The following is a 26,132-nucleotide window of genomic DNA, read 5'->3' as shown; positions in this document are numbered from 1 at the left end:
GTGTGTCCCCCCCCCCCCCCCCCCCCCCCGCTGCTGAGGCAGTAAGGATGGGAACCAGCGTGCGGCCACCTCAGAGTCTAGTCTACATTCAGTCACAACACTACTGCCCAGATTCATCGTTCGGCTCATTCAGCCAACGCAGCACAATTTTTGGCTGTTTTAATAAAATTGATCTTCAAAGATTAGTGTTGGCCACCAGTAAGTACAAATTTTTAACAGTGGCTATAAATTTGAAATAACAGTGAAGGGCTGTTTTTCCCCCACCTATCAAAAAGATGTTTAGAAATAATAACACCTACTGCTCACAAAGGCGCAGGGAAATGACTCCTTCATACCCCTGCTGAGAGTACAAGCCACACAACTTTAGAGAGCAATTTGGCCATCTCAGTCAAAAGCTCTTTTTTTTTTTTTAAGATTTTATTTATTGAGAGGTAGAGTTACAGACAGTGAGAGGAAGAGACAGAGAGAGGTCTTCCATCTGCTGGTTCACCCCCAAAATGGTCGGTCTCCCACATGTGTGCAGGACCCAAGGACTTGAGCCATCTTCTACTGCTTTCCCAGGCCATAGCAGAGAGCTGGATTGGAAGAGGAGCAGCAGGGACTAGAACCGGCACCCATATGGGATGCTGGTGCCATAGGTAGAGGATTAACCTACGGTGCCACGGCACCGGCCCCAGTCAAAAGCTCTTAAAACCTTTTTACCGCTGACCATTCATTTCACTTCAAGAACTAAGAGAAAGGAAACGGGCCGGCGCTGTGATGCAGTGGGTTAAACCACAGCCTGCAGTGCCAGCATCCCATGTGGGTGCAGGTTTGGGTCTGGCTGCGCCGCTTCCAATCCAGCTCCCTGCTAATCTGCCTGGGAAAGCAGTGGGAGACCAAGAAGAAACTCCTCTTTCCTGGCTCCAGCCTGACCCACCCCCAGCTGTTGCAACCATCTGGAGAGTGAACCAGTAAATGGAAGAGCTCTGTCTCTCTTTAAAAAAGAAAACAATAAGGTTTAGCCTCAAAGACACTCATCACAGTAGTGCTTATAATAATGAAAAAATAGAAAATATCTAAATTTATAACAAGGCATGGTATAATTCAGTTATATTATGCCCATATATTGAAATCCAAGCCTCCCATTATTGTTTCAGACACATGATTAAAGATTGTCCTCCACATATCATTAAGTAAAAACAGAAAGTTGAGAAGAATAAGCCCACTCTCATTAAAAATATACACATAGTAGAAACCTATAAATAAATGAAATAAAATCTATTAAAAAAGGACAGTTATCTCTTTGGGATAGCAGGAGTTAGAACTTAAATACAAATATATATGTATATATAACTATTTTCAGGGACTATGTATAGCTTTTGTAATAAGAAAAGTTATATGAAGGACTTCTTTTAAAGATACCACAGAAATGAAAAAAATCAAAAGTTTTAAAAAATATTTATTTTGAAAGTCAGAGTTAGAGGGAGCTTCCATCCATTGATGGACAGCCGCAACGGCCAAGGCTGGGCCAGGGGAAGTCAGGAGTCAGAGCTTTTTCTGGGTCTCCCATGTGGGTGCAGGGGCCCAAGCACTTGGGTCACCTTCCACGGCCTTCCCAGGCCACAGCAAGGAGCTGCATCGAAGTGGAGCAGCCCCCACATGGGATGACGGCATTCCAGGTGCCGGCCCCAAGAGTTTTCTTAAGTGCTGCTGAATCAGTTCGTAGTTTCCACTTCATAAGTACACGGGTGCTGCGGTTTGAATGTGCCCCGCAAAGGTCACATGCTGGAAATGCAGTCACGGATCTAACAGTGTTGAAAGAGGTGGGAGCCCTTGTGAATGGTCACTGCTGTTAGCATATCTAGGGAAGGGGCTCTGGAGTAAAAGACAGTTCTGGCCCCCTCCCTTTCTCTCTCTCTCTCTCTCTCTTCTCTCTCTCTCTCCCTCTCTCTCTCTCTCCTGTCCTGCCTTCTGCCAGGGCAGGGCACAGCAGGGGGGCCCTTGCCAGATGCAGGCCCCTCAGCTGTGGACTTCCAGCCTCCAGTGTGGTGAGAAATAAATGTCTGTTCTTCACAAATCACCAGCCTCAGGTACTCTCCTGTACCATCACAGAGTGAACCAAGACACTCAGCAACAACTGATGGAGCGTTTATGGATACATTATCAGTTCATTTATTTATAAAGACATATGAATGGCCGGCGCCGTGGCTCAATAGGCTAATCCTCCACCTTGCGGCGCCGGCACACCGGGTTCTAGTCCCGGTCGGGGCGCCGGATTCTGTCCCGGTTGCCCCTCTTCCAGGCCAGCTCTCTGCTATGGCCAGGGAGTGCAGTGGAGGATGGCCCAGGTGCTTGGGCCCTGCACCCCATGGGAGACCAGGAAAAGCACCTGGATCCTGGCTCCTGCCATCGGATCAGCGCGGTGCACCGGCTGCAGCGGCGGCCATTGGAGGGTGAACCAACGGCAAAGGAAGACCTTTCTCTCTCTGTCTCTCTCTCTCACTGTCCACTCTGCCTGTCAAAAAAAAAAAAAAAAAAAAAAAAAAAAAAAAAAAAAAAAGACATATGAATGTAAAATGCAACTTTGTGGCTTCCATACAACTCCACTGGAGTTATTATTTTAGTTCAGTAAAAACTTGCTGAGTGGAATTAAATAGTTTAGTGTAAAATGTTTATAAAATCTAGATGGGGAAGGACACAGTGAGGCTACTAATCTGTTGTAAATTACACCTTAGTCAGAGTTGATACTATTGGCTATCACCTGCTACTTAAAATTCTTGCCAGGCTTCTGGGTGACAGCTCATATTCATGGTCATTCTCCCATCACAAGGTCCAGCTGACTGCTCACCATGAAGATCTTTTCCCCTGAAGTGTGGGCTTTCCCCCTGGGGCTTTAGTCCTCCTATTTCTACATTCTTCCTTCCAGACTCATTTCCTTGTTGAGTTCATCCACAGCCATGGCATCATCTATCACTGCACACCTAACTTCCGGCAGAAAATTACCTTGTCTCACTGGGTGTGGGCATGTCTGCTACTGTTGCTACACATATCAGAGCTTCTGATAAGGCAATGATCAGCATTCCACAATGCAACAACTACTTGGAAGATTTCAGGATGAGTTGTTGGTATCAATGGTAATGAACTCCTTCTCCTCTCCCCATATAAAAAAAAAAAAAAAAAACAAATCAAAATAGTGCAAAGAAAAATTCAGCAAAGCGTGTGTTTAAAATTCTCGGTTTGAAGGCCGACGCCACGGCTCAATAGGCTAATCCTCTGCCTGCGGCGCCGGCACCCTGAGTTCTAGTCCCGGTTGCCCCTCTTCCAGGCCAGCTCTCTGCTGTGGCCAGGGAGTGCAGTGGAGGATGGCCCAAGTGCTTGGGCCCTGCACCCCATGGGAGACCAGGAGAAGTACCTGGCTCCTGCCTTCGGATCAGCGTGGTGCGCCAGCCGCAGCGCACCAGCTGCGGCGGCCATTAGAGGGTGAACCAATGGCAAAGAAAGAACTTTCTCTCTGTCTCTCTCTCACTGTCTACTCTGTCTGTCAAAAAATAAATAAAAAATAAAATAAAATTCTTGGTTTGGGCCCGCACTTTGGCGCAGCAGGTTAACGTCCTAGCCTGCAGTGCCAGCATCCCATATGGGTGCTAGTTCAAGACCTGGCTGCTCCACTTCTGATCCAGCTCTCTGCTTTGGCCTGGGAAAGCAGTAGAAGATGGCCCAAGTCCTTGGGTCCCTGCACCCACATGGCATGGGAGACCTAGAAGAAGTTCCCGGCTCCTGGCTCCAGATCAGTGCAGCTCTGGCCGTTGCGGCCAATTGGGGAGTGAACCAGAGGATGGAAGACCTCTCTCTCTCTCTGCCTCTCCTCTCTCTGTGTAACTCTGACTTTCAAATAAATAAATAAATCTTAAAAACAAAACAAAACAAAGAAACAAAAAGCAAGTAGCATGACCCCTTGGGTCCAGCCCCAAAACATGAGGATTTTTTTAAAAAATTAAAAAATAAAATAAAATTCTTGGTTAATGGTGTCATACCTTGTATGGGGAAGGAGGAAACTAAGTAATGCAATAACTGGCTAACAGAAGAAATTAGACATCGCCAAAATTTAAAATTTCTGCTCTTCAAAAGACACCCTATGGGGCTGGCACTGTGGTATAGTGGTCAAGCTGCCACCTGTGCCAGTTTGAGTCCCAGCTGCTCCACTTCCAATCCAGCTGTCTGCTAATGCAGCTGGGAAAGCAGCAGAAGATGGTCTGAGTACTTGGGCACCCACACCCATGTGGAGACCTGGAAAAAGCTCCTGACTCCTGGCTTCAGCCTGGTTCAGTGCTACTCTTTGCAGTAATCTGGGGAGTGAACCAGCTGATGTAGACCCGTGTGTGTGTGTGTGTGTGTGTGTTTCTCTCTGTAACTCTTTCAAATAAATAAATCTTAAAACAAAACAAAAAAAGATGCCTACATCCCAAATCAGAATACCTGGGTTTAATATCTGGCTCCAGCTCCTGACTCCAATTTCTTGTTAATGCAGACTCTGGGAGGCAGTGTGATGGCTCCAGTAGATGGGTTCCTGCCACCCACACGGGAGACCTGGATTGAGTTTCTAGCTCTTGGTTCCAAGCACCCAGCTTTGGCTCAGACCAGCCCAGGCTATTTTGGGGTATTTGGGAAGTGAACCAATGGATGGGAGTACTCCCTTGTGAGCTCTCTCTCTCTCTCTCTCTGTCTCACAAATAAACATTTAAAAGGTGCTCAATATCAATATTCATTAGTGAAATGCAAATAAAAACACAATGAAGTACCACTACACTTCTACTAGAATGATTTTTCTTTCAAAAGCTGACATTACCAAATGCTGACAAGGACGCTATCAACTGCAACTCTCATACGATGCTAAAAATTTAGGATAAAATTGTACAGCCCACTTTGGAAAAGAGTTTGGCAGTTTTTCCTTTATCAACTGAAACATTCACTTATCTGAGGACCTAAGATTTCACTCCTGGGTATTTATCCAAGAAAAATGTAAACATATGTCCACAAAAGACTTGCATATGTGAGTGTTCACAGTAACTTCCACAAAGTGGCAAATGGTCCAAACGTCCATCAACAGATGACTGGATTCAGATCATGATTTGTCCATATAGTAAAATATTGCTCAACAATAAAAAAGACAAACTATTGATGTATATAAAAATATGAATATCAAAAACTGAACCCTGAACTATAGCAGGCAAACAACACAATACATCCTCTGTGACTCCATTTGTATGAAGCTCTGTAGTAGGTAAAATAAATCTATAGTCACAGATGTCAGGTCAGCAGCAGCCTGGAATGGGGTGGGGGAGGAGGAGAAGCACTACAAGTATAACGAGGGAACTGGAGGGGGTAGGTCCCAGAGATGTTCCATATCCTGACTGGGGAAATGACTACACAGGCATATACATTTGTTGAAACTCACAGAATTTTACATATAAAATGGGTGTATTTTCTAGTATGTATATTATATTTCAATAAAATTGGAAAAATGATGATCTGGGAACAATTAAGGAGTAATTTTAGGGAAGGATATCGTGGTGCAGTGGATTAAGCTGTTGCTTGGAACACCCACATCCCATATCAGAGTGTCTGGTTTGGGTTCAACTACTCTGTGTTTTCAGTCCAACTTCCTACTAATGCACCCTGGGAGGCAATGGATGATGGCCCAAGTACTTGGGTTCCTGCCTCCATGCAAGAGACGTGGAAAAAGTTCCAGCTCCTGGCTTGGCTTTTTCCAGCTCCAGCTGTTGTGTGCATTTGTGGAGTGAAGCAGCAAATAGATCTCTGTCCCTGACTCTACCTTTCAATTAAATAAATGAATATCTTTCTTTAAAAAAAGGGGGGGGGGTATTTTAAAGCCTTCTACTATCAATTATGGCTAGTCAACAAATCATTACAGAAAGTAATCAGTCCATTCATGGTATAGGATTATCCTTGCCCTACCAGCCTTCTGAAACAGTGAGGAAAAGGTTTTCTGTTTAGTGGAAATGCATTTGCTCTCCAATCCTTAGGAGGTGGAACGTGATTTGCATGTCATATCACAGTTAACCACAGATTTTTAAAAATCAAGTCCAAGGGGTCAGCGCTGTGGCATAGCAGGTTAAAGCCCCAGCCTGCTGTGCTGGCATCCCATATGGGCACCAGTTCAAGTCGTGGCTGCTCCTCTTCTGATCTAGCTCCCTGCTAATGCTCCTAGGAAAGCAGCGGAGGATGGCCCAAGTCCTTGGGCCCCTAAACCCACACAGGAGATCCAGAGGAAACTCCTAGCTCCTCATTTCGGATCGGTTCAGCTTCAGCTGTTGTGGCCATTTGGGGACTGAACCAGCAGATAGAAGCTTCCCCCTACCCCCCACCTCTGACTCTCTCTGTAACTCTTTCAAATCAAAATAAATCTTATTTAAAAAATAAAAATAAAATTAAAAATAACTAAATCTAAAAAAACTAAATAAATCTAAAAAAATCAAGTCCAAGTTATGGTAAGAGTTGAAATATACTATTCTTTATCAGAGGGCTAATACAGAACACTTCTATTTTACAATCTGATTACGGCATAAACCTTCCAAAGGCAGCAGAGAATCATCTGGCACATGTACTGGTAGGCCCCTCAACCCCCAAAACACACACACATAGAGGAGATGGGCAGGAGTGCCTCCTGGGCCACACTCTACAAGGAAGAATGGCTCCACCATCAGGGCAGCAGGTTGCTAGCAGAGCATATGGATAAGTTTTTTGTTTGTAACGCCACTTATGTTTATTATAATTACTTTGAACTGTCAGACACTGGAAAGGCTTTCTGCATAACACAGGAAGGCAACGACAGGAAGGTGGAACCTGCCAACTGCCTCTCTCCCCACCCGCTCACTCACTGCCCAGCCCAGTGTTAAAATCACACAGAAGACCTTGGGTCGGGTCAAAAGTAGAGAGGTCTAGGATCAAGGAAGAGATGAGAAGTAAAGCTGGAGTGGAGTGGATGCAGGGGACGGGACGTCTGCCACCTTGAACGCCAGCATCCATGTCCCCTTCCTCCGAGTACCCTGTCTTCTCAGGCAGTTGCCTGCGCTGCTCTGTGTTTAGCCTTGTTGGAAGATGCAATCAAGCCTCTGCTCACCCCCAACAGAAACACAGGGCTTGCTAGGGACCCCTTCCCTCAGATCTTTTCTCTGTGTATCCAGATAGAGTCATGGACAGCACTTGCAAGCTTCACCAATCAAATCATCCACTGAGATTTGACTTCTTTACAAGAACCAAAGAAATGGTTAGCAGTGGAGCCAGGCCAGCCAGCACAGCAGTTTCTGTTCCTTAGGGTTCCTTTCTGTCCTGTGAGGTTTCATCTCAGTGGAGAAACAAATATATCAAATTTCCTCTTCCTCCTCTATTCCCTGTCCTTTCTCAAGCCCCCTCATCAGAGTTCATGTCTACTATCACTTCAATATTTTTTCTTCCAGAAAACACCTAGACATCATACTCCATTTTAAAAATGCATGCGTGATATAAATAGGATTATATTATACATCTTGTGATGTAACCTGATTATTTTATTTATTTGGTATCTTCTCATTGTGCCTAATTAACACTGTACACATGAAAACCCTGTCAAAACTGGAGTCTAAGGATAGGCAGGGACTCAGTTAATTCACTATTATAAAGTCCCTTAATCACACACAATAGGATGGATTAAGGCTCACATCAAGCTAAATAATGAGGATTCTACAAAATGTGAACAGACTGCCAGGCAGGAAAGTTCTCACAGGCAACAGGGAGCAGGCTCCTGAGCAGGGAAACCTCATGACTAAGGAAATGTTTCAAGATGAAATGGCAACAGTATACACAGTATGTGCTAGCATCAGCGGAGACTGGGTAGCAGAAGACCAGTTAAGCAGCTCACACAGACCAGCTGAAATAAAACCCTGGATCACAGTGGTGCGGGTGGAATAGAGAGGCCCTTTCACTGCGTGATAAGAAGGTAGACTAGTAGGGGAGAAGAAACAAGTAATTTTAATTAGAAGAGCTGGATTCGAATCCCAGCAACTCTGGAATTTACCAGCTGTTATAATCTTTGGCAAGATACTTCCTGTTCCACACCTCAGTGTGTCAATAAAAGGAAGATCTTGGCATATCAGAGCCTTTACTCCCCCCCCCCCCCAGCAGAACCCATGTGTGTATGGTGTTTTCAAAAAGATCTTAAAGGAAATCTTGCTTATAAAACAAACAAAAGATTGTTCTGGTTGAAGCACAGGCGCCCGTCTACCTTCCATTTTACCCTTCTCAGCCGCTTCTGAGGCATTCCTGAGGAATCTCCAGGGGCCTAGGGAACAAAGTTTGAGAACATCTGAAGACCTTACTACTAACTCTAATATTCAATGACCCATGGGAGGAAACTTGGCAGAGGTGCCTAGAAAAATAGTAATCACTTTAATAGTTGCCATATAGTTGCTAATAGGATGAATTGACTTGTTCTAAATTTCTCTGCTTCTCCTTACAGATAGAACCCAATTCAACATCCAAAACTTCATCCAAACCTTGTGTAGATGGTACTCTAACATCTATAGACAATACAGACACTAGTAATTCAGTGCTAAACAATTTGGCTCAGTCCCATTTGAGAGCCTCAAATTTTTCCAAAGGTCTTCCTTATCAAGGCAAAATTTGTCTCCCTATCTCTGTCATCTAAATAAAGGTTCTTATTCTACCTGCTGGAGCTAAATCAAATAAATCTAATCCCTCCTCAACAAGACAGTCCTTCAAGACTTTGAAGAGTGCTAGCAAGTTTGCTTTATCTTTTTTTTTTTTTTTTTTTGACAGGCAAAGTGGACAGTGAGAGAGAGAGACAGAGAGAAAGGTCTTCCTTTTTCCGTTGGTTCAACCACCAATGGCCACTGCGGCCAGCGCACTGCGCTGATCCGAAGCCAGGAGCCAGGTGCTTCCTCTGGGTCTCCCATGCGGGTGCAGGGCCCAAGCACCTGGGCCATCCTTCACTGTACTCCCCGGCCACAGCAGAGAGCTGGACTGGAAGAGGAGCAATCCAGACAGAATCGGCGCCCCAACCGGGACTAGAACCCGGTGTGCTGGCGCCGCAGGCAGAGGATTAGCCTATTGAGCCGTGGCGCTGGCCTGCTTTTTCACTCTTACTTCTCCCTTGCTCTAGTCTGCCCTGAGTGTTTCATGGAGATGGCTTGCTCCAGTTTTGGATCAGCTCAACATTTTCAAGCATCTGAAATAGATTTTGAATTATTCATGGCTTTAAGGGGACTTAATTAAGCCAAATGATCTTATTGAAACAAATAACCAGCTTTGAAAATTGGTAGCTATTCCTTTCTTGCTATACATTAGCTGTCGCTGGTACATAGAAGATTGCTAAACCTTTTGGCCCAAAAGCAAATTATGGAGGTATCTAGCCTGGGGCTACAAAACCATCCAAGACTCAAGACCCAGTGAAGCAGGTACCAATACTGGGAGTACATAGAAGCATCCTAAATGCAACACTTGCAATCTAACCAACTCTCAGTGAAGTGTCCTTGCCATTGGAAAATTCAATTTATCACCAAGGTTATATGCAGTATCAATATTGCAAAGAAAGTCTCATTTACCATTCCTCACCATACCCATTCCATATTCCTCTGTGAAATCAGGGTCTGTGGCTTGGGCCTGGATATCTGCCAAGCTGGGTAGTTTGGGGAATGGGGAATAGGAGGTATGACTGTACTCCTAAGGATAAAGCAAGCCAGCATGGTTGCAGTCCACGATGCACGCGGGACTGCTGAGCCCTTACGGTTTCCTGTGTTCCAGTTGTCCTGGTAACCCGAGGCCTCCCTATTTGTGTTGGCACCATGAGGCCAAGAGCGGAAGCAAAGCTGGAGCGCCAGAAGACCTGCAGGGGAGAAATGTGGGTAATGCGGCAGTTATGCCACAGAGGGTCATGCCTGGGGCACAAGAATGATTTGGTTGGGTTAGGGGCATGGTATCTTCTGAAAAACCTGATCTCCGGGTTCTATCTCCAACATTTCTGGTTCAGTAGGCCTTTGATGAGCTCGCAGGAACTTGCAGCTTTAAAAGACTACCTCCGGCTGGCGCCACAGCTCACTAGGCTAATCCTCCACCTGCGGTGCTGGCACCCCGGGTTCTAGTCCTGGTCGGGGTGCCGGATTCTGTCTGGGTTGCCCCTCTTCCAGGCCAGCTCTCTGCTGTAGCCCGGGAGTGCAGTGGAGGATGGCCCAAGTCCTTGGGCCCTGCACCCCACAGGAGACCAGGAGAAGCACCTGGCTCCTGGCTTCGGATCAGCACGGTGCACTGGCCGCAGTGCGCCGGCCACGGCGGCCATTGGAGGGTGAACCAACGGCAAAGGAAGACCTTTTTCTCTCTTTCTCTCACTGTCCACTCTACCTGTCCAAAAAAAAAAAAAAGACTACGTCCTATCAAGTTAGAGATCATCATTTTAAAACACAGGCTAGGCAACTAAATCAGCAGTTGGGAAGAGCATGTTTCAAGAAAGCTAACGTCCTCCCTCTTCAGCCGTTTTCAACATGGGGAGGGGGTGGGACTTTGTCCTCCAGTGTCTCCACTTTTGATTGTCATAACTGAGAGGTTGCTGCTGGCATCTGCTGGATGTGCCTACACCTCCTTCAGTGTACAGGAAGCCCCACTACAAAAGGCTTATCCTGCCCAAAACGTTCACAGTGCCCTTGCCCGAGAAACTGCATGAGAGGATATTCTACTCCCTCGACCTCGGCGTCCCCAGCCCACGGGAACTCAATGCCACAGTCACAGCTTTGGAACAGGGTACAGAGAATTACGTGGAAGCCTCTGGAGAAAAGTTGAGACTCCAGAAATGATTTCTTTTTAGAACAGTGAATTTTATGCAAGAGATGGATGAGGAGGAGATGAGAACAATGGAAAAGGGAAGGCAGACAATGACAGGGAGCCCAGAAGGAATCCAGGGGAGGAGGAGGCACTGGTGAGAGCAGTGGGAGGTAACCGCTGCTCCCTCAGTGACAGTAGCCCGTGTGCGCCTGCAGACCAGTAAAGAGACGGTAAAGCCACTAAAAACAGCACAGGAACAAGGAAGGAAAAACAACAACGAGATAACTACATAGAAGCAGCTTTAGGATTTGCCAAGTGTAGATCTGGTATGAAGACATTAGAGATCTGTCTGCAAAAAGATACTTAAATAAACCATCTCCAGCAAAGATGACAAATGAAAGGAGATCAGGTGATATATAAGAACGGGGAAAATTTTATAACTACTTACCTTCTACTCTTACCCTCCCCAAGAAAGGCGGGTCCAGCAAATGCTCCTGGGTTTTACTGAGCAGAGATAATGAAAGGGAAGGGAAGCTGGAAAAGCAAGAGCACACTTAAGAACTATTTTTTTTTTTAAATATTGCTTTTATTTACTTGAAAGGCAGAATTACAGAGAGGGGTAGGGAGACAGAGGGAGAGAAATCTTTCATCTCCTGGTTCGCTCCCCAAATGGCCGCAATGGCCAGGGCTGGGCCACACTGAAGCTAGAAGCCAGGAGCTTCTTCCAAGTCTCCCATGTGGGTATAAGGGCCAAGGCGTTAGCGGGGAGCTGGATCAGAAGTGGAGCAGTGCCCATATGGGATCCTGGTACTGCAGGTGGTGGCTTTACCTAGTACAAACAGCACCAGCCCCTCCCCTTCTTTCTAAAATAAACATTCTCCTTTTAAGCCTTTCTCTTCCATTCTCTCATTTTTTAAAAAAGATTTATTTATTTATGTATTTTATTTGAAAGGCAGAGTTATAGAGAAGCAGAGAGATAGAGAGAGGTCTTCCATCCTCTGGTTTACTTCCCAGCGGCTGGAACAGCTGGAGCTGCACCAATCCAAAGCCAGGAGCCAGGGGCTTCTTTCAGGTCTCCCATTGTGAGTACAGAGGCCCAAGAACTTGGGCCATCTTCTACTGCTTTCCCAGGCCATAGCAGAGAGCTGGATCAGAAGTGGAGCAGCCGGGACTGGAACCAGCGCCCATATGGGATGCCAGCACTGCAGGCAGCAGCTTTACCCACTATGCCACAGCGCCAGCCCGCCTCCTTTCTCTTTGAACACCACCATCTGCTCTTTGTCCATTTAAGAATAGTTCTTAGGGGACCAGGTGAAAAACCTGGAAGAAGCTCCTGGCTTCAGATTGGCCCTGCTCCGGCCATTGCAGCTATTTGTGGGGTAAACCAGCAGATGGGAGTCCTCTCTCTCTGCCCTCTCTGAACTCTGCCTTTCAAATAATAAATCAATCAATCTTTTTTTTTTTTAAAGGGGGGGATAATATACATTCCATATTTAAAAAAAAAAATGGCCTACACGGTGGCTCACTAGGCTAATCCTCTGCCTGCGGTGCCAGCACCCCAGGTTCTATTCTGGTTGGGGCGCCGGATTCTGTCCTGGTTGCTCCTTTTCCAGTGTAGCTCTCTGCTGTGGCCCGGGAAGGCAGTGGAGGATGGCCCAAGTACTTGGGCCCTGCACCTGCATGGGAGACCAGAAGGAAGCACCTGGCTCCTGGCTTCGGATTGGCACAGCGCCTTTCTCTCTGTCTCTCTCTCACTGTCTTATCTCTGCCTGTCAAAAAAAAAAGGGGGGGGGGGGAGAAACAGGAGAGATTTGGTAGACACTATGGGAGTTGCTAGGGAGAGGAACTTTAGGGGAAAAAAGTAAATGGGGATTTTTTGAAATCTGGTTTGTGGGATATAGGATGTGAGATGCATGCTCTTCTTTAGCCTCCCACCCACATGGGAGACCTGAAGGAAGCTCACAGCTACTGGCTCCAGCCTGGCCCTGCCCTGGATGTTGTGGCCATCTGGGGAGTGAAGCAACATATGGAAAACTTGTCTCTCCCTCTCTTCATCACTGAATTTCAAATCAAATAAAATAAATCTTAAAATCAAAAATAAAAATGACTGGGTGGGCATTTGGCACTGTGTTCAAGCCACCGCTTGGAACATCCACATCCCATGTCGGTGTGCCTGGGTTCAAGGCCCAGCTCTGTTTCTGATTCTAGCTTCCTGCTAAAGTGCACCCTGGGAGGCAATAGTGATGGCTCAAGTACTTGAGTCCCTGTCACCCACATGGGAGGCTTAGATTGAGTTCCTGGTTCCCGGCATTGGCCACTGCAGGTATTTGGAAAGTGAATCAGCAGGTGGAGGGAATCTCTGTCTCTCTGCCTGTAACAACTGACATTACTCACTGGGGTTTTGGGAGTGGGGACTGGGCTTTTTTTGGGTGGTGACATGTGAGACTGGCCTCCATCCACACTGATCCCACAGCACAGGTACACACATTTTCATACCACACTTGATAAGATTTCTGAAGCAGCCAAGAGGGTTTAGAGCTGCACTGACACAGTAGTCACGAGCTGCCTCTGCCTGTTAGCTAAGACGAAATAAAACTGAAAATTCAGTTCCTCAGTCTCACAAACCACACTGCAAGGGCTCAACAGCCAGGCGTGCCTGGTGACTACTGGTTACCTGCACAGGTAGGGAACAGTTCATCGCTGCAGAAAGGTCTATGGGACAGCACTTGGAGTCAGAGAAAACAAACCCTTTCCAATCTTAAACAGCTGCCACATTGAACAAAGATTTCTTCTGAATTATTTCAAAGAGCAGAACCACAGCAGGGGAGGGGGCTCGGGGAATGAGCAGATGGGCAAGACCAACAAGAGCTTAACAACTCTAGTAACAAAAGCCAGCTAACAGCGCACAGGGCTATCTCCACCTCAGGAGGAAGAAACCCATCCCAGTCAGTAAAGAAACAGTCTAGCAAAGAACAATTGTATCATCCTGCAGAGAGAACAAATGGTAAGTCTTGCTTGGGCGGGTGGGGGGGAGGGCAACAACTAGAGGACTTCTAAATATCTAAGTCTTTGATTTTTTTTTTTTTTTTAGAGCAATTCGCAGAAGGATAAAGGCAAGAGTCACAAGCAGAATACGAAGGCACCACCACAAGCAGACCTAGGAGCAGGCAGGGGAATGATCATTTAAGGAGAGGCTGGTGTTGTGGTGCAGTGGGGTTAAGTGCTGCTGGCATTCCGTATCACAGCCAGGGCCCGCTAGGTCAAGTTTCAGCTACTCCATTAAAAAAAAAAAAAAGAAGAAAGAAAGAAAGAAAGAAAAAGAAAAAAAGATTTATTTATTTATTTATTTGAAAGAGTTACACAGAGAGAGGAAAGTCAGAGGAGAGAGAGGTCCTCCATCCGATGGTTCACTCCCAAACTGGCCCAATGGCTGGAGGTGTGCCGATCTGAAGCCAGGAGCCAGGAGCCTCCTCCAGGTCTCCCAAGCAGGTGCAGGGACCCAAGGACTTGAGCCATCCTCCACTGCTTTCCCAGGCCATAGCGGAGAGCTGGATCAGAAGTGGAGCACCCAGGTCTCGAATCGGTGCCCAAATGGGATGCTGGCACCTCAGGCTAGGGCGTTACACTGCTGTGCCACAGGGCTGGCCCCAGCTACTCCACTTCTAACCCAGCTTCCTGTTTATGTGCCTGGGAAGACAGGGGAAGATGGCTTGAGTCCTTGGGCCCTTGCCACCTACGGAGGAGACAGGGATGGAATTCCTGGCCCCTGGCTTCAGCCTGGCCCAGTCTTGGCTGTTGTGGCTACTTGAGAATGAACCTGAAGATGGAAGATCTCTCTTCCTCTCTCTCTGTTGGTCTGCCTTTCAAATAATTTTTTGAAGCATATAATAAGAGATTTAGTGAAAAATAAGTGATTAGCTGGGGGTTAATTGGTGGTAGGGCTATTATGAATGCAATCTTTGTAAAAAGAAAAAAATAGTAAAGAGAAATTTGTGAGAAGGGCTCCAATGGTGTAGATAGGGTAGGCAAAGTTCAATGGGGGTTGTTCGTGGAGAGCTGACTATGGTTGACATCAGTACCACAGAGAACCTTTTATATCCTGTCAGACTAGTGGCTGTTTGGGTATACCAGTTGTATGCTCTTGTATGCTACCACTTACCACGGCCTTCCAAGTCACCTCTCTCCATTCAGAAAACTTGTTCTCCCTCATGGGGTCTCTCCATCTTCATAGGAATGACTGTCCTCACATTCTTCACCAGTCTGAATACAGAACGGATGCTGTCTGTTAAACTTCTATCCTAACTGAATTTACCTGTCCTCATATTCCAACCCAATATATGTATTTGGCTTGATTATAATACAACATACTGAATATATACATGTCCACATATTCATGGATTAGCGTATGTTCTATTACCTGTGTGTGTGTACATGACAACATCCACACACACGTGTAAGCCTCAGGCATCTGGCACCAGGGTTATGAAATGTACGGTGCCTATACAACACCAAGTTTAAACAATCATTTACTGGGTGTTTCGATAATGGCCAATCCATGCTTCTAGATGCAGACTACCGGCAGAAGAGACTGAAGTACATGTACATTTGAGAAGTTCCCTTTTTTTGGTAGGAAAAATAATGGGAACATAAACATCTTCTACTGTGTCTATGGGAAGAATAATCACAAGGAAAAAGTGCAAGCAAACCGAAGAGTTTATAAGCAGTTTAGAGTAAGACAAGGATGACAGAAGAGGAAGGCAGGCAGAAGTGGACCATACAGAATAAATAATCAGAGCCTGGCCTTTTGAAAAGCCATGGAGAGGAAGGAGGGAAAGAAGGGCTTCAAGAAGAGAGTGTCAAACATGGGAAAGAGCCAGACAGGGCTGCGGGATTTAAAAAAATAAAAATCAATGAAGAAGTGGTGGTGCATGTTGGCAAAGAGAAGTGTGGAGATGAGGGGAGGGAGAGAATTTATAGTACAGGAAGTTGGTGTGAAGCTTTTCTCTAAGGATGCCCAGCAGAGCAGAGAAGGAAGGAAGGAAGGAAGGAAGGAAGGCAAAGACCAGTGGGAATAAGGTAGGGCTGGGCTGAAACAGCACGGGAGACAGCAGCAGGGCCCAAAGTGCCAGCTTCTTTTTGTTAACTGACCTAGATTTTCTTGTTTGGGACCAAAAGCAATAGCAGTTTAAGGATCTTTAAAATAAACTATAAATATCCAAATCCTTGCAATTGCCTTTGGCCTTAGGTAACACAAATTATAAGAAATTTGGACAGTTAATGTCAGTCTCCAAGACAAGTACCAAATGCCACTTTAGAATTAATTTTAGAAGAGAAATCAAACTAACATATTGCCATGTTGTAGGAATATTATCAGGAATGACAGCTGTAGCTTTCTATCAGCTACAGGGTAAATACACAAAGTTTATTGTTGGGTGCACACCCACAGTACCTACCATACCATCCTACCTTCTGCTGTTAAAACTGTGAGTTACTTTGTATACTGCAGCCCACTGTCCCCATCCCAAGGAATTTTTACATGGTTCCAGATACACAGGGCAAGTTACAGGGCTAGGTGAGAAGTTAAATACCAAGACGATGCGGAAGAGGACAAGCAGGCGTGCTCTACTACCAATACACAAAAACAACACAAATGCCAGTCCTGTTAGCAAGTAGAAAATGGCACAAGATTAAGACAAAGGAAAACACCATATAACTAATCTTGACAGCCTCACTTTGGGTTTTAAATCAAATATTAAATCAGATTTTTCCATTTTTATTAAAAGTTTTTTATTTAAAAAAGTCGACAAAATACATAAAATATTTGTTGATGGATATAGTCATGCAATTTTAAATTATTAAAAAGTAGCGTATCCGTGAATTGCAGCCAGTAATGCTTTTAAGTTTCCCCACTGAGCTTCCTGTTCAGACCCCCATGACACTGCCTTTGATGGCCTAGCCACAGGTGTACACAAACCACCCCACACAGGCCTCGGCACAGACCTCATCTCGGGCTCAGCTAGTTCTGACACACCCACACCCAGTGGGTCCCTCCTTCCTATCTAGTCTCCTGGAACCCCAAGTCCGACACCTCCTGAGACCCAGAGGTCACTTTACCTTTCTGGGCCTGGCCACTTCCCATCTGCGCCCAGCCCCTTCCCTCTCTGCGAGAGTTCTCTGGCCCTTTTCTCTACTCCACCCACCCACCTGCCTCCATTCATTCACAACCACGACAGAAACCCCTTCCCCGGCTCTTCCACTGGCCTCCCTGGGCTCTGGCCCGGTTCCCCTCTCCCTCCTATCCGGCCACTGCAGGCGGGGGGTCCCGTGTGGTGACTCACCGGAGGGCCTGCGGACTGGGGGGGCCCGGAATGCACTCACTTCCTCACCCCGCGCACCTGCCCGCGAAGCTGGAGCATCGCCCGGCTGGGCCTCCGGCGGATGTTTTCCTTGTACCCGAGCGCAGGGGAGGGCGTGCCAACTGCCAAGCCCCTGCCCCCCACCAACAGGCTCCAAAGAGCCACTCCCCCAAGACGCGAAGGGCTGGGTCCTAACCACATCTCTTCTCCCCTCCCCCGCCCCCACACCCAGCGCCCCTGGCACGCATACTGGTTGTACCAGCAGGGCCCCTCCCCGCAGCCCCTCAACTTCTGGGGAGTTGAGAAGCTGGCTTGACCCAGACTCTCAGCCACCCCAGTAGGCCTCTCTCATCTTCATTCCAGGGGCTAACCCTCATTTTTGTCTCCTTACTCCACACAGACCAACCCACCTGGGTCCCCTTCACCAGCCAGCATTCCCACCACCATTCTCAGGCTGTCTGGCTCCCAGCCTTCTGCGTGTCAGCAGGGGTCTTCCCCTAACTCCACACCCCACCCACAAAAGCAGCAGCAGGACTAACGGCCACTGACTAGATTTCTGAGCCCTGGTGCTGGACAGGCCTTCTTATGCACCTGCTTGCACTAAGAAGCTGTCCCAGGCCCTGTCTCCCCACACAGGCCCAGCTCCAGGCACCCCGCTGGAACCGTGACATTTCCTTTCTTCCTTGGCACTCCCCTGAGACGGAAAGGGTACCAGATCTGCCCAAGGCAAGCATGTGGTACAGTCTGATCTCTATCCACCAAGCTGCCTTCCTTTAAGAGGGCAGCCACAGAGCTTGGGGCGCACGGAGAGTCGTTTCTGAGTGGTGAGCAGTGGGCAGGCAGGGCAGCCCTCTGAAGAAGTCGGCCAGAAGTGGCTGTATCTGATGCACTAGGTCGCAAGGACTGGGCCTTGGAGTACAAGACTGGAGACTTAGAAGGAAAAACAGAGCAAGGGCCAAAGTGATCGGCCATGTGGGCAGGAAGGGAAGAGCTGGAACACAGGGCTTTGAAATATGCAGAAGTGAAAGAAACCCGGTCTGACCAGGGCCTGTCGTTATCAAGGAGATGGCTAGCCTGAGCGTTCACATGAGTGGGGATGGGAAGAACTGAGAACAGGACACCTCTTCTCAGGGGGAGAGGTGAGGGCTATGATCTGGGGATAGCAGGTTCACCAGCTACACTATTTCCCAAACCACACATCCAGGATTCAGCACAAGGAACAAAACCAAAGTGTTCCTGGAGGTACACGTTTTTCCAAAGAGGTGGCAGGGATGACAAGGGGGCATGATGCGTGACGGGGCAGAAGTCTGCCAGGAGAGAGCAATCCCCAACAGAAAGGCAGCTGTGGACCCAGAGCGGCCCAGTGTCGTCCCCCATGATGTCTGAGCGTCAGCACCACGCGCGGTAGCAGGTGTTTTCCGAGGGTTACAGGCCAGAGGAAGAGCTGAAACAGCACATGCGTTATCTCATAACAACTCTGTGAGCTGGCACTGCTGTTCCCCAAGTGACAGATGAGGAAGCACGCTGGGAGAGGTTATTGCCCAAGGTCACGGAGCTAGTAAATGGAGTCGGAACCGAATCCAAGCAGTCTCACAGCCCATGATCTTAATCACCCATTCAGGGTCCACCAGGCCCTGCAGGAAATGAAAAGGAGGATGCCAAAGAATAAATTCGGAAAATCTCATTCCATTCTGAGAGCGCCCCGTGAGCCTGGACTGAGTCCCCTGGTTAGGGAATCAGAACTGCTCCGCTTTGATGCGGGGAAGGGCCATCCCCAGGTGAAGGGCCTGTGCATCTGCATCGCCTGTATCTTTAGGATGATAAACACTGGACAGCCCATCTCTGGGATGTCTGAGGAAACAGCCTCCCCACCCCACATCTGAGCGCCAGGCTTGTTGCTTGGACACACGGGGGAAACCCCGCCCTAGGCTCTGCGGGAAACATTCTCCACTCCAGGTGCCTGCTTGCTCTCCTGGAGCCTCTGGCTGCTGCACCCCGCTGCAGCGCCTCGGTTTGGCTGGGGTACAGGATTAGCCATCCCCAGGAAATGCCTCCCTCCGGTCCAGGCAAGGATCCCAGCACACACACCCCTGGTGGTGCTAGTGGGGCAGCTGGGGGAAGTGGGGCCGGTGGAATGCTTCCTTCTCTCCAGGTCAGGGACAGATCTGGGGACCACCTGGGGGCCCACACTCTTCCTACCTCCTTACTGGGGAAGTGCCCGGTCCAGCGCCCCTTCCACGGCCACCTCCCTCCCTCAAGCAGTGCCGGGGCATGAATCAGCTCTCACAGCTTGTTAAAGCTGGACCTCTTGTTTTCATGCCCTCACCTCAGGAAACAGAGTTACAGCTTTTCCAGCTCTACTCAGCAGGGGGCCAGGGTCCTCACTTTATAAACAGCCCCAGCCTGTGAGACAGGGCAAGGAGATGGTGTGAGACAGGAGCCCAAGGGAGAAAGACAGAAGAAACCAAGGCTCCAGAAGAAAAGCAGAGCCGAGGAGACGAGACCAGAGCAGCCCAGACAGAACCCAAGAAGGGTCCGAGCAGACTGCTGCACCAGTGGCCCTAAGGATGCTGCGGGCTGGACAGGCCAAGGGGATCCTGGGAGGCTGGGGGATCATCTGCTTGCTGGTGTCTCTCCTCCTCCAGCACCCAGGAGTACACAGCAAGTGCTACTTCCAAGCTCAAGGTAAAGTGGGTCGAGATGCTGGGAAAGGATAAGGACTAGAGGAGGCGGGGGCACGGACGAGCAGTGGCTTAGAGATGATCCGGGATCAGAACACCCGGACTCCCTCCAGCTGTGACACTGGACAGAAAGACTGGGGAGTGAGTGCACTTAACTGTCCCACCCCAGACTAGAAGAGACCGTCTGTCACCCCCACCGACACTTCCTTTTCTTCCCCAGCCCCCTGTCACTATGAGGGGAAGCATTTCACCCTGGGCGAGTCGTGGCTCCGCAAGGACTGCTTCCACTGCACCTGTCTGCATCCCGTCGGTGTGGGCTGCTGTGACACGTGAGTGACCCAGGCTGCCCGGGGGGAATGCCTCTGCTGTGAGTGACTGAGGGAGTGACAGATTGCTGTGATGTGACAATGAACCGGGACTGGTAGGAGACTTGCCAAAGCTGAAGGTACCCACACGAGTGTCTTCACTCGGTCAATAATGCTACAGGCTACCAAGTGAGGGAGGCTGGGGTGGGTCTAGAGGGAAAACACTCTTGCTATGAAACATAATGTCTAGATGTGGTAGGAGTGAGCTTAGGGGACAAGGGGGCCACTATGGGAGGGTATGGGAGGAGAGCTGAGAGTAGGAGTCGGGAGAGGGGTATGAAGATGGTCTTTTACTGTTCTGACTCCTTCTCTCTCCTTGGTTCCCTAGGTCCCAGCATCCCATTGACTTCCCTGCTGACTGTGAGGTTCGCCGGGAGGCAGGAACCTGTCAGTTCTCCCTGGTGCAAAAATCTGACCCTCGGTTGCCCTGCAAAGGCAGAGGGCCCGGCCTAGAGTGGGGCTCAGCTAACACCCCTGTTCCTGGGGCTCCTGCTCCCCAGTCCAGCTAAATTCAACTGGTCACCCCAATGCTGACTGCTGACTGCTGACTTCTGCTGCCACTTCCAGGGAAACCACTAGCAGCTGCCAGTTTATTCTGAATAAATAAATTAATGCTACAGCTGAAGGCCTGCCTCTTATTGTCCATGCCATTGGCCCCCCAACGATGGAAAAAGTGGGCCAGCCCTACTACAGTCCTGAGACTGCGCTCCCAGTGTCCTTTGGGAAGCCAGTGCTGGGGTGGGCAAGCGTGCAGTTTCAGATGGTTATGGTGCTGGTGCTGGGGCCCGGGGCAGCATATGAGGCCAGAGTGGGGCTTGTAGGCAGCACCTTGATGGGGAGGTCCCAGCTGAAGGTGTCTACAGGCACTTGCTCAGGACCTGTCCAGGTGGCAGGTTCAGGCTGTTCCACAGGGGGTAGGAGAACCAATCCGGGTTCTCGGGATGTTACGAATTCAAAATGTAATCGCCACTTCAGTGACACTAGGGAAGAAAAAGAAAAAGATAAAGAGGCATTAGATGCAAGCAAGACTCAAAGTCAACGACAGGATGTGGTTAGTGCAGGAGGGGGAAAAAAACCCTATTCAGGAAGAGGGGGAGAAGTCACAAGGCAGGGAGCTAGGATTGAGGTTTTTTTTTTTTTTTTTTTTTTTTTTTTTAAAGAAATCTAGGGTGTTAGGGTGGGTTTTTGACACCACTTGGGAAATGTGCATCCCATACCAGAGTACCTAGCTCCCAGCTCCACTTCTAATTCTAGCTTTCTGCTAATACACACCCTGGGAAGCAGCAGGTGATGGCTCAAGTAGTTGGGCCCCTATCACCCACCTGGGAGATCTAGGTAGAGTTCCTAGCTCCTGGCTTTGGCCTGACCCAACCCTGGCTGTTTCAGGCATTTGAGGAATGAACCAGTAGATGAGATAGCTGTTTCTCTTTCAAATCAAGAAATAATTTTTAAAAAAAAAACTAATGTTGGCCGGCGCCGTGGCTCACTAGGCTAATCCTCCGCCTAGCGGCGCCGGCACACCGGGTTCTAGTCCCGGTCGGGGCGCCAGATTCTGTCCCGGTTGCCCCTCTTCCAGGCCGGCCCTCTGCTGTGGCCAGGGAGTGCAGTGGAGGATGGCCCAGGTGCTTGGGCCCTGCACCCCATGGGGAGACCAGGAAAAGCACCTGGCTCCTGGCTCCTGCCATCGGATCAGCGCGGTGCGCCGGCCGCAGCGCGCCGGCCGCGGCGGCCATTGGAGGGTGAACCAACGGCAAAAGGAAGACCTTTCTCTCTGTCTCTCTCTCTCTCTCACTGTCCACTCTGCCTGTCAAAAAAAAAATAAAATAAAAAAAAAAAAAAAAAACTAATGTTTTGGGCCGGTGCCGCGGCTCACTTGGCTAATCCTCCACCTGCTGCGCCGGCACACTGGGTTCTAGTCCCGGATGGGGCACCAGATTCTATCCCGGTTGCTTCTCTTCCAGTCCAGCTCTCTGCTATGGCCTGGGAAGGCAGTGGAGGATGGCCCACGTGCTTGGGCCCTGCACCCGCATGGGAGACCAGGAGGAAGCACCTGGCTCCTGGCTTCGGATCAGCGCAACACACTGGCTGTAGCAGCCACTTGTGGGGTGAACCAACAGAAAAGGAAGACCTTTCTCTCTTTCTCTCTCTCACTGTCTAACTCTGCCTGTCAGAATAAATAAATAAATAAATAAGTAAAACTAATGTTTTAACCAGAGATGTACAGTGAGGATAGCAGTGTCAAGAACCTCATGGCCGGGGTCAGCACCGCGGCTCACTAGGCTAATCCTCCGCCTAGTGGCGCCGGCACACCGGGTTCTAGTCCCGGTCGGGGCGCCAGATTCTGTCCCGGTTGCCCCTCTTCCAGGCCAGCTCTCTGCTGTGGCCCGGGAGTACAGTGGAGGATGGCCTAAGTGCTTGGGCCCTGCACCCCATGGGAGACCAGGAGAAGCACCTGGCTTCTGCCATCGGATCAGCGCGGTGCGCTGGCCGCAGCGCGCCGGCCACAGCAGCCATTGGAGAGTGAACCAACGGCAAAAGGAAGACCTTTCTCTCTGTCTCTCTCTCTCTCTCACTGTCCACTCTGCCTATCAAAAAAGAAAAAAAAAAAAAAAAGAATCTCATGGCCCATGTGGGACATCAGGACTAGCTGACTCCAAGTAGAGATGCTGGGGAATCAGATACGCACATCACAGGGGGCCCATGGGTAGGGACGCAGGAGTTCTGTAAAGCTAAGACGCTAGGGGTCGGGGCATCCAAGGAATAGAGATAGAGGATAAAGATCTGAGAAAGTACCACGAGCTAGAGGTTGGAGGTGGATATCCTGGGGGAGTGCATGAGGAATGGAGATCGATTACACCCTACCTAGCATTTTGCTGCCTACTAGCCCCTTCTCCATTAACAGTCTGGGTCTCACCAATGGCTGTGCAGAAGCCTGGGGTGCAGCTGAGAGGGATAGGGAGGGAGAAGCTGGTTCTGGTTGTATGTAAGCAGGACTCTTGGTGGCGCGCATGAGTCACATGGGACACAGAGGGGACACCTCCTGCCCCACGGCGCCGCTGGTACTCAGGCTGTACCCGCTCCTCAGTCTGTAGGCTTACTGAAAACTGGAAGCAAGAAGAGAGATGTGGGTTCACAGGCATTCAGAACTGCTGATCGGGTGAGAGGGCAGCCCAGCCTCAAGCTGCCTTACCAAAGGGACCCAGGGAGACAGCATGACCCACTTCCACAAACCACCCTCTTTATGCAGGCCCTTCTCGTCCCTCCCAACCCTCCAGGCCCAGTGCCCCGGCAGCTCAGCTCCCTTCTCACCTGCAAACAAGCTACGGTTCCTTCCCCTAAGTTTAGGGTCCCTACCACGTCCTCGCCGAGTCTGTACACAGATTTGAAGATGCCGAATGTCCCAACTTTCCCTTGGCCATCACTGATGTTGTACAGATCTGGGGACAACGGGACCTGGTCAACCTGGAGTCTACACTGGGGAGAGTCTAGGAGTAGGCATCAGAAGCCAAAAGATTGGGCCTTTCTTTATAAGCAGGGATGAGATGTCAATGGCTTTACAGAAGTACAAAGGGAAAACATGGAATTAAAATACAAATTTTCCATGAACTTTCTGAAGTCCCCTCATGTATGACAGTCAAAAGACTCTGTCTCTGGGATAGAAATACTATGAGGGAAGGGTGGGCTGGGGCAATTCAGAGGTGAAGGGGTGGCGGTGCTGTGGCACTGCAGGTTAATGCCCCGGCCTGAAGCGCCAGCATCCCATATGGGTGCCGGTTCGAGACCAGCTGCTCCACTTCCAATCCAGCTCTCTGCTATGGCCTGGGACAGCAGTTCCCTGCACCCATGTGAGAAACCTGGAAGAAGCTCTTGGCTTTGGATCAGCACAGCTCTGGCCATTGTGGCCAATTGGGGAGTGAACCAGCAGTTGGAAGACCTCTCTCTCTCTCTCTCTCTCTCTCTCTCTCTCTGTGTAACTCCGACTTTGAAATAAATAAATCTTAAAAAAAAAAAAAAAAAATTCAGAGAGGGTTCTCACGGAGGCTGCGGCAGGATGTGGCCGCCATCAGGCGCTCCCCGGCAAGCTCAGCCAGCCACGAATCCTTCTTCCCACCTTCATCCTCCTCCAAGAACGGACTGGATGGGGCTACAGCCTCATCCTGGGGAAACCGGACATCTTGAAGGCCTAGAGAGAGAATGAGCAGAGAGGCGACGCTGGTAGGCAACAGAGATGACTAGAGGTTAGGGTCTTAGACTCCAGCCTGACAGGGCTGAAGGTCAGGCAGCCAAGACTGGGGTTTACACATCAAACTATCCCCCAGAATGCTCCCTCCCCGACTCTCGGCACCTTCGCGGAGCCCAGGAAGTTGCCCTGAAGCCTCTGTGGGCAGCTCCCCAGACCTCCCCTGCCTTGGTAAGGCTCTATCCCCCCCCCCCAGCCCTTCCCCAGGAACCCTCACTTACCAGTCAGCACGAGCACCCTCAAAGGGACCCTGAGTAAAGTGATGGGTGAGTTGACGCGCTGGCAGCCAATGGTCAGTTTGTAGACGTACTTGACTGACTGACCCCGAAACGAGGGTGGTCCCTCTCTGGGCAGCACTTCACTGTAGGAGTCTGGTTGGGAAGTGGCAATCAGGACAGCCAAAGGCAGCCACAGGAGTACTCCCTCCAGCACACTCAGAGGGCAACTGAGGGGTGGGGACAGTCACTCACATGATTTGGACTCTCCGGGGTCTAGCCTCAGGTCGCAGAAGAGAATTTTCGGTGGAGTAGAAAGGATACACTGGCCCCTCTCACCTAAAGGAGGTAAGAAGACTGCAGCTGAGCGGCCCTGCTGTCCAGGCTGGCAGGGGAAGCAGAGGCAGTGAAAGGAAAGGCCGGCCATCGCTCTCTTCCTGTTGTGACGTGGGGACACAGTCTTAGGCCCTCCTACAGTACGTGCCCCCACATGCCTGATGTGACAGAGACTACACCGATGCACAAGAACAACTCGGTAACTTCACCTCGGGTGACAAGGACTCTACCCCCTCCCCAAGGTAATCAGTAGTAGCCCCCGCCCCCATCTCCAACCTCGGTGTGGCAGGAAGACAGTCTGGCTGTCAGGCTGGACTTCCGGCTGATTCGAGTCAGGGGGAGGCAGGGCCACTCGGCTCTCACTAGCATGGAACTGGCAGTGGATTTGGGCACTGGCCCAGGCCAGAGCCTCGCTGTGAGAAGAGGAAAGCGAGTTGTCAGAGGGTAGCTCCTCATGAACACATTCCCAAACTCCCTACCACACTGCCTGATGAGACCAGCAAGATCAGGTGGCCGTCTTGGTGACCAAGAAATCCAGAACACCAAAGACACACCATTAAACAAAGAGCAGCGTCCAGTGGGTACCGGGGAGGCCGGCTATGTCACCGCCACCCTCCGTTAAACAGCCCTTTCCTACGAGGAGAGCACAATGAGCAGAAGCGGTGGTGCAGCTACAGCATACCCTAAGCTCTGGTGCAGCACCAGACACCAAGCTGGCTTCCTCCCGGAAGGGCCCCCCCCGTTCAGTATCAGCATCCCCACCTGGATGCAGAAGTGGCCGTGGGAGGCAGGGGGTTGGTGACGGTCACCACGCACTCCAGCGCCTCCCCCGCCAGAAACACAGGACCCCGGCTCAGCTCTGCTACCACTTCAATCATGGCAGCTCCGCAACCAGATCTAGAAGCAAACAAGAGGAGTCCCAGGTCAGCGCCCCGGCGGGGAGGGGTGTCCGAGGCAAGCACCAAGGAGTCAGGGCTAAGGGCAGCACCCCGGAGCCTGAGGGAAGCACCCGAACTTGGGGAGGGGGCAGGGAGACGGCAGAGACAGGGACTGCTGGACTACCGTGCGGGCGGGCATCTCTCTGGGTCCCAGTCCCTCGCCCTGAGGCCGCTTGTTATTTCCCGTAA

At 49.6% G+C, this 26,132-nt stretch overlaps 2 protein-coding genes across 6 annotated transcripts in view; one reads left to right on the top strand and one right to left on the bottom strand.

Moving 5' to 3' along the window:
- Nucleotides 1-26,132, bottom strand: part of RGP1 (RGP1 homolog, RAB6A GEF complex partner 1) — a 36,389-nt gene that overhangs the window by 9,799 nt on the left and 458 nt on the right. Inside the window, exons 2-11 of one of the 5 annotated variants that reach the window (XR_011380887.1) lie at nt 25,768-25,902; nt 25,282-25,418; nt 24,925-25,008; nt 24,676-24,825; nt 24,251-24,397; nt 23,524-23,651; nt 23,129-23,318; nt 21,043-21,194; nt 14,972-15,072; nt 11,261-11,346 (exon numbers count right to left, since the gene is read on the bottom strand). Coding sequence is in view for 4 of the 5 variants with exons in the window: in XM_070054102.1 (XP_069910203.1) it covers nt 18,716-18,802; nt 21,043-21,194; nt 23,129-23,318; nt 23,524-23,651; nt 24,251-24,397; nt 24,676-24,825; nt 24,925-25,008; nt 25,282-25,418; nt 25,768-25,883 (1,191 nt within the window). In the remaining variant the exon portion in view is untranslated. Of the gene's footprint in view, nt 1-11,260; nt 11,347-14,971; nt 15,073-16,574; nt 18,803-20,775; nt 21,195-23,128; nt 23,319-23,523; nt 23,652-24,250; nt 24,398-24,675; nt 24,826-24,924; nt 25,009-25,281; nt 25,419-25,767; nt 25,903-26,067; nt 26,089-26,132 lie in introns of those variants that run through there. The other 4 variants (XM_051856718.2, XM_070054112.1, XM_070054102.1 and 1 more) reach the window with 4 other exon arrangements.
- MSMP (microseminoprotein, prostate associated) lies at nt 18,824-20,839 on the top strand. The gene is made up of 4 exons (XM_070067136.1): nt 18,824-18,872; nt 19,602-19,853; nt 20,070-20,178; nt 20,543-20,839. The coding sequence occupies exons 1-4, from the start codon at nt 18,824-18,826 to the stop codon at nt 20,721-20,723; spliced, it is 591 nt and encodes a 196-aa protein (XP_069923237.1). The 3' UTR covers nt 20,724-20,839.

Source organism: Oryctolagus cuniculus, chromosome 1 (assembly GCF_964237555.1).
Source record: "Oryctolagus cuniculus chromosome 1, mOryCun1.1, whole genome shotgun sequence".
Lineage (NCBI taxonomy): Eukaryota > Metazoa > Chordata > Mammalia > Lagomorpha > Leporidae > Oryctolagus > Oryctolagus cuniculus.
This window is presented reverse-complemented; position numbering and strand designations above follow the sequence as displayed.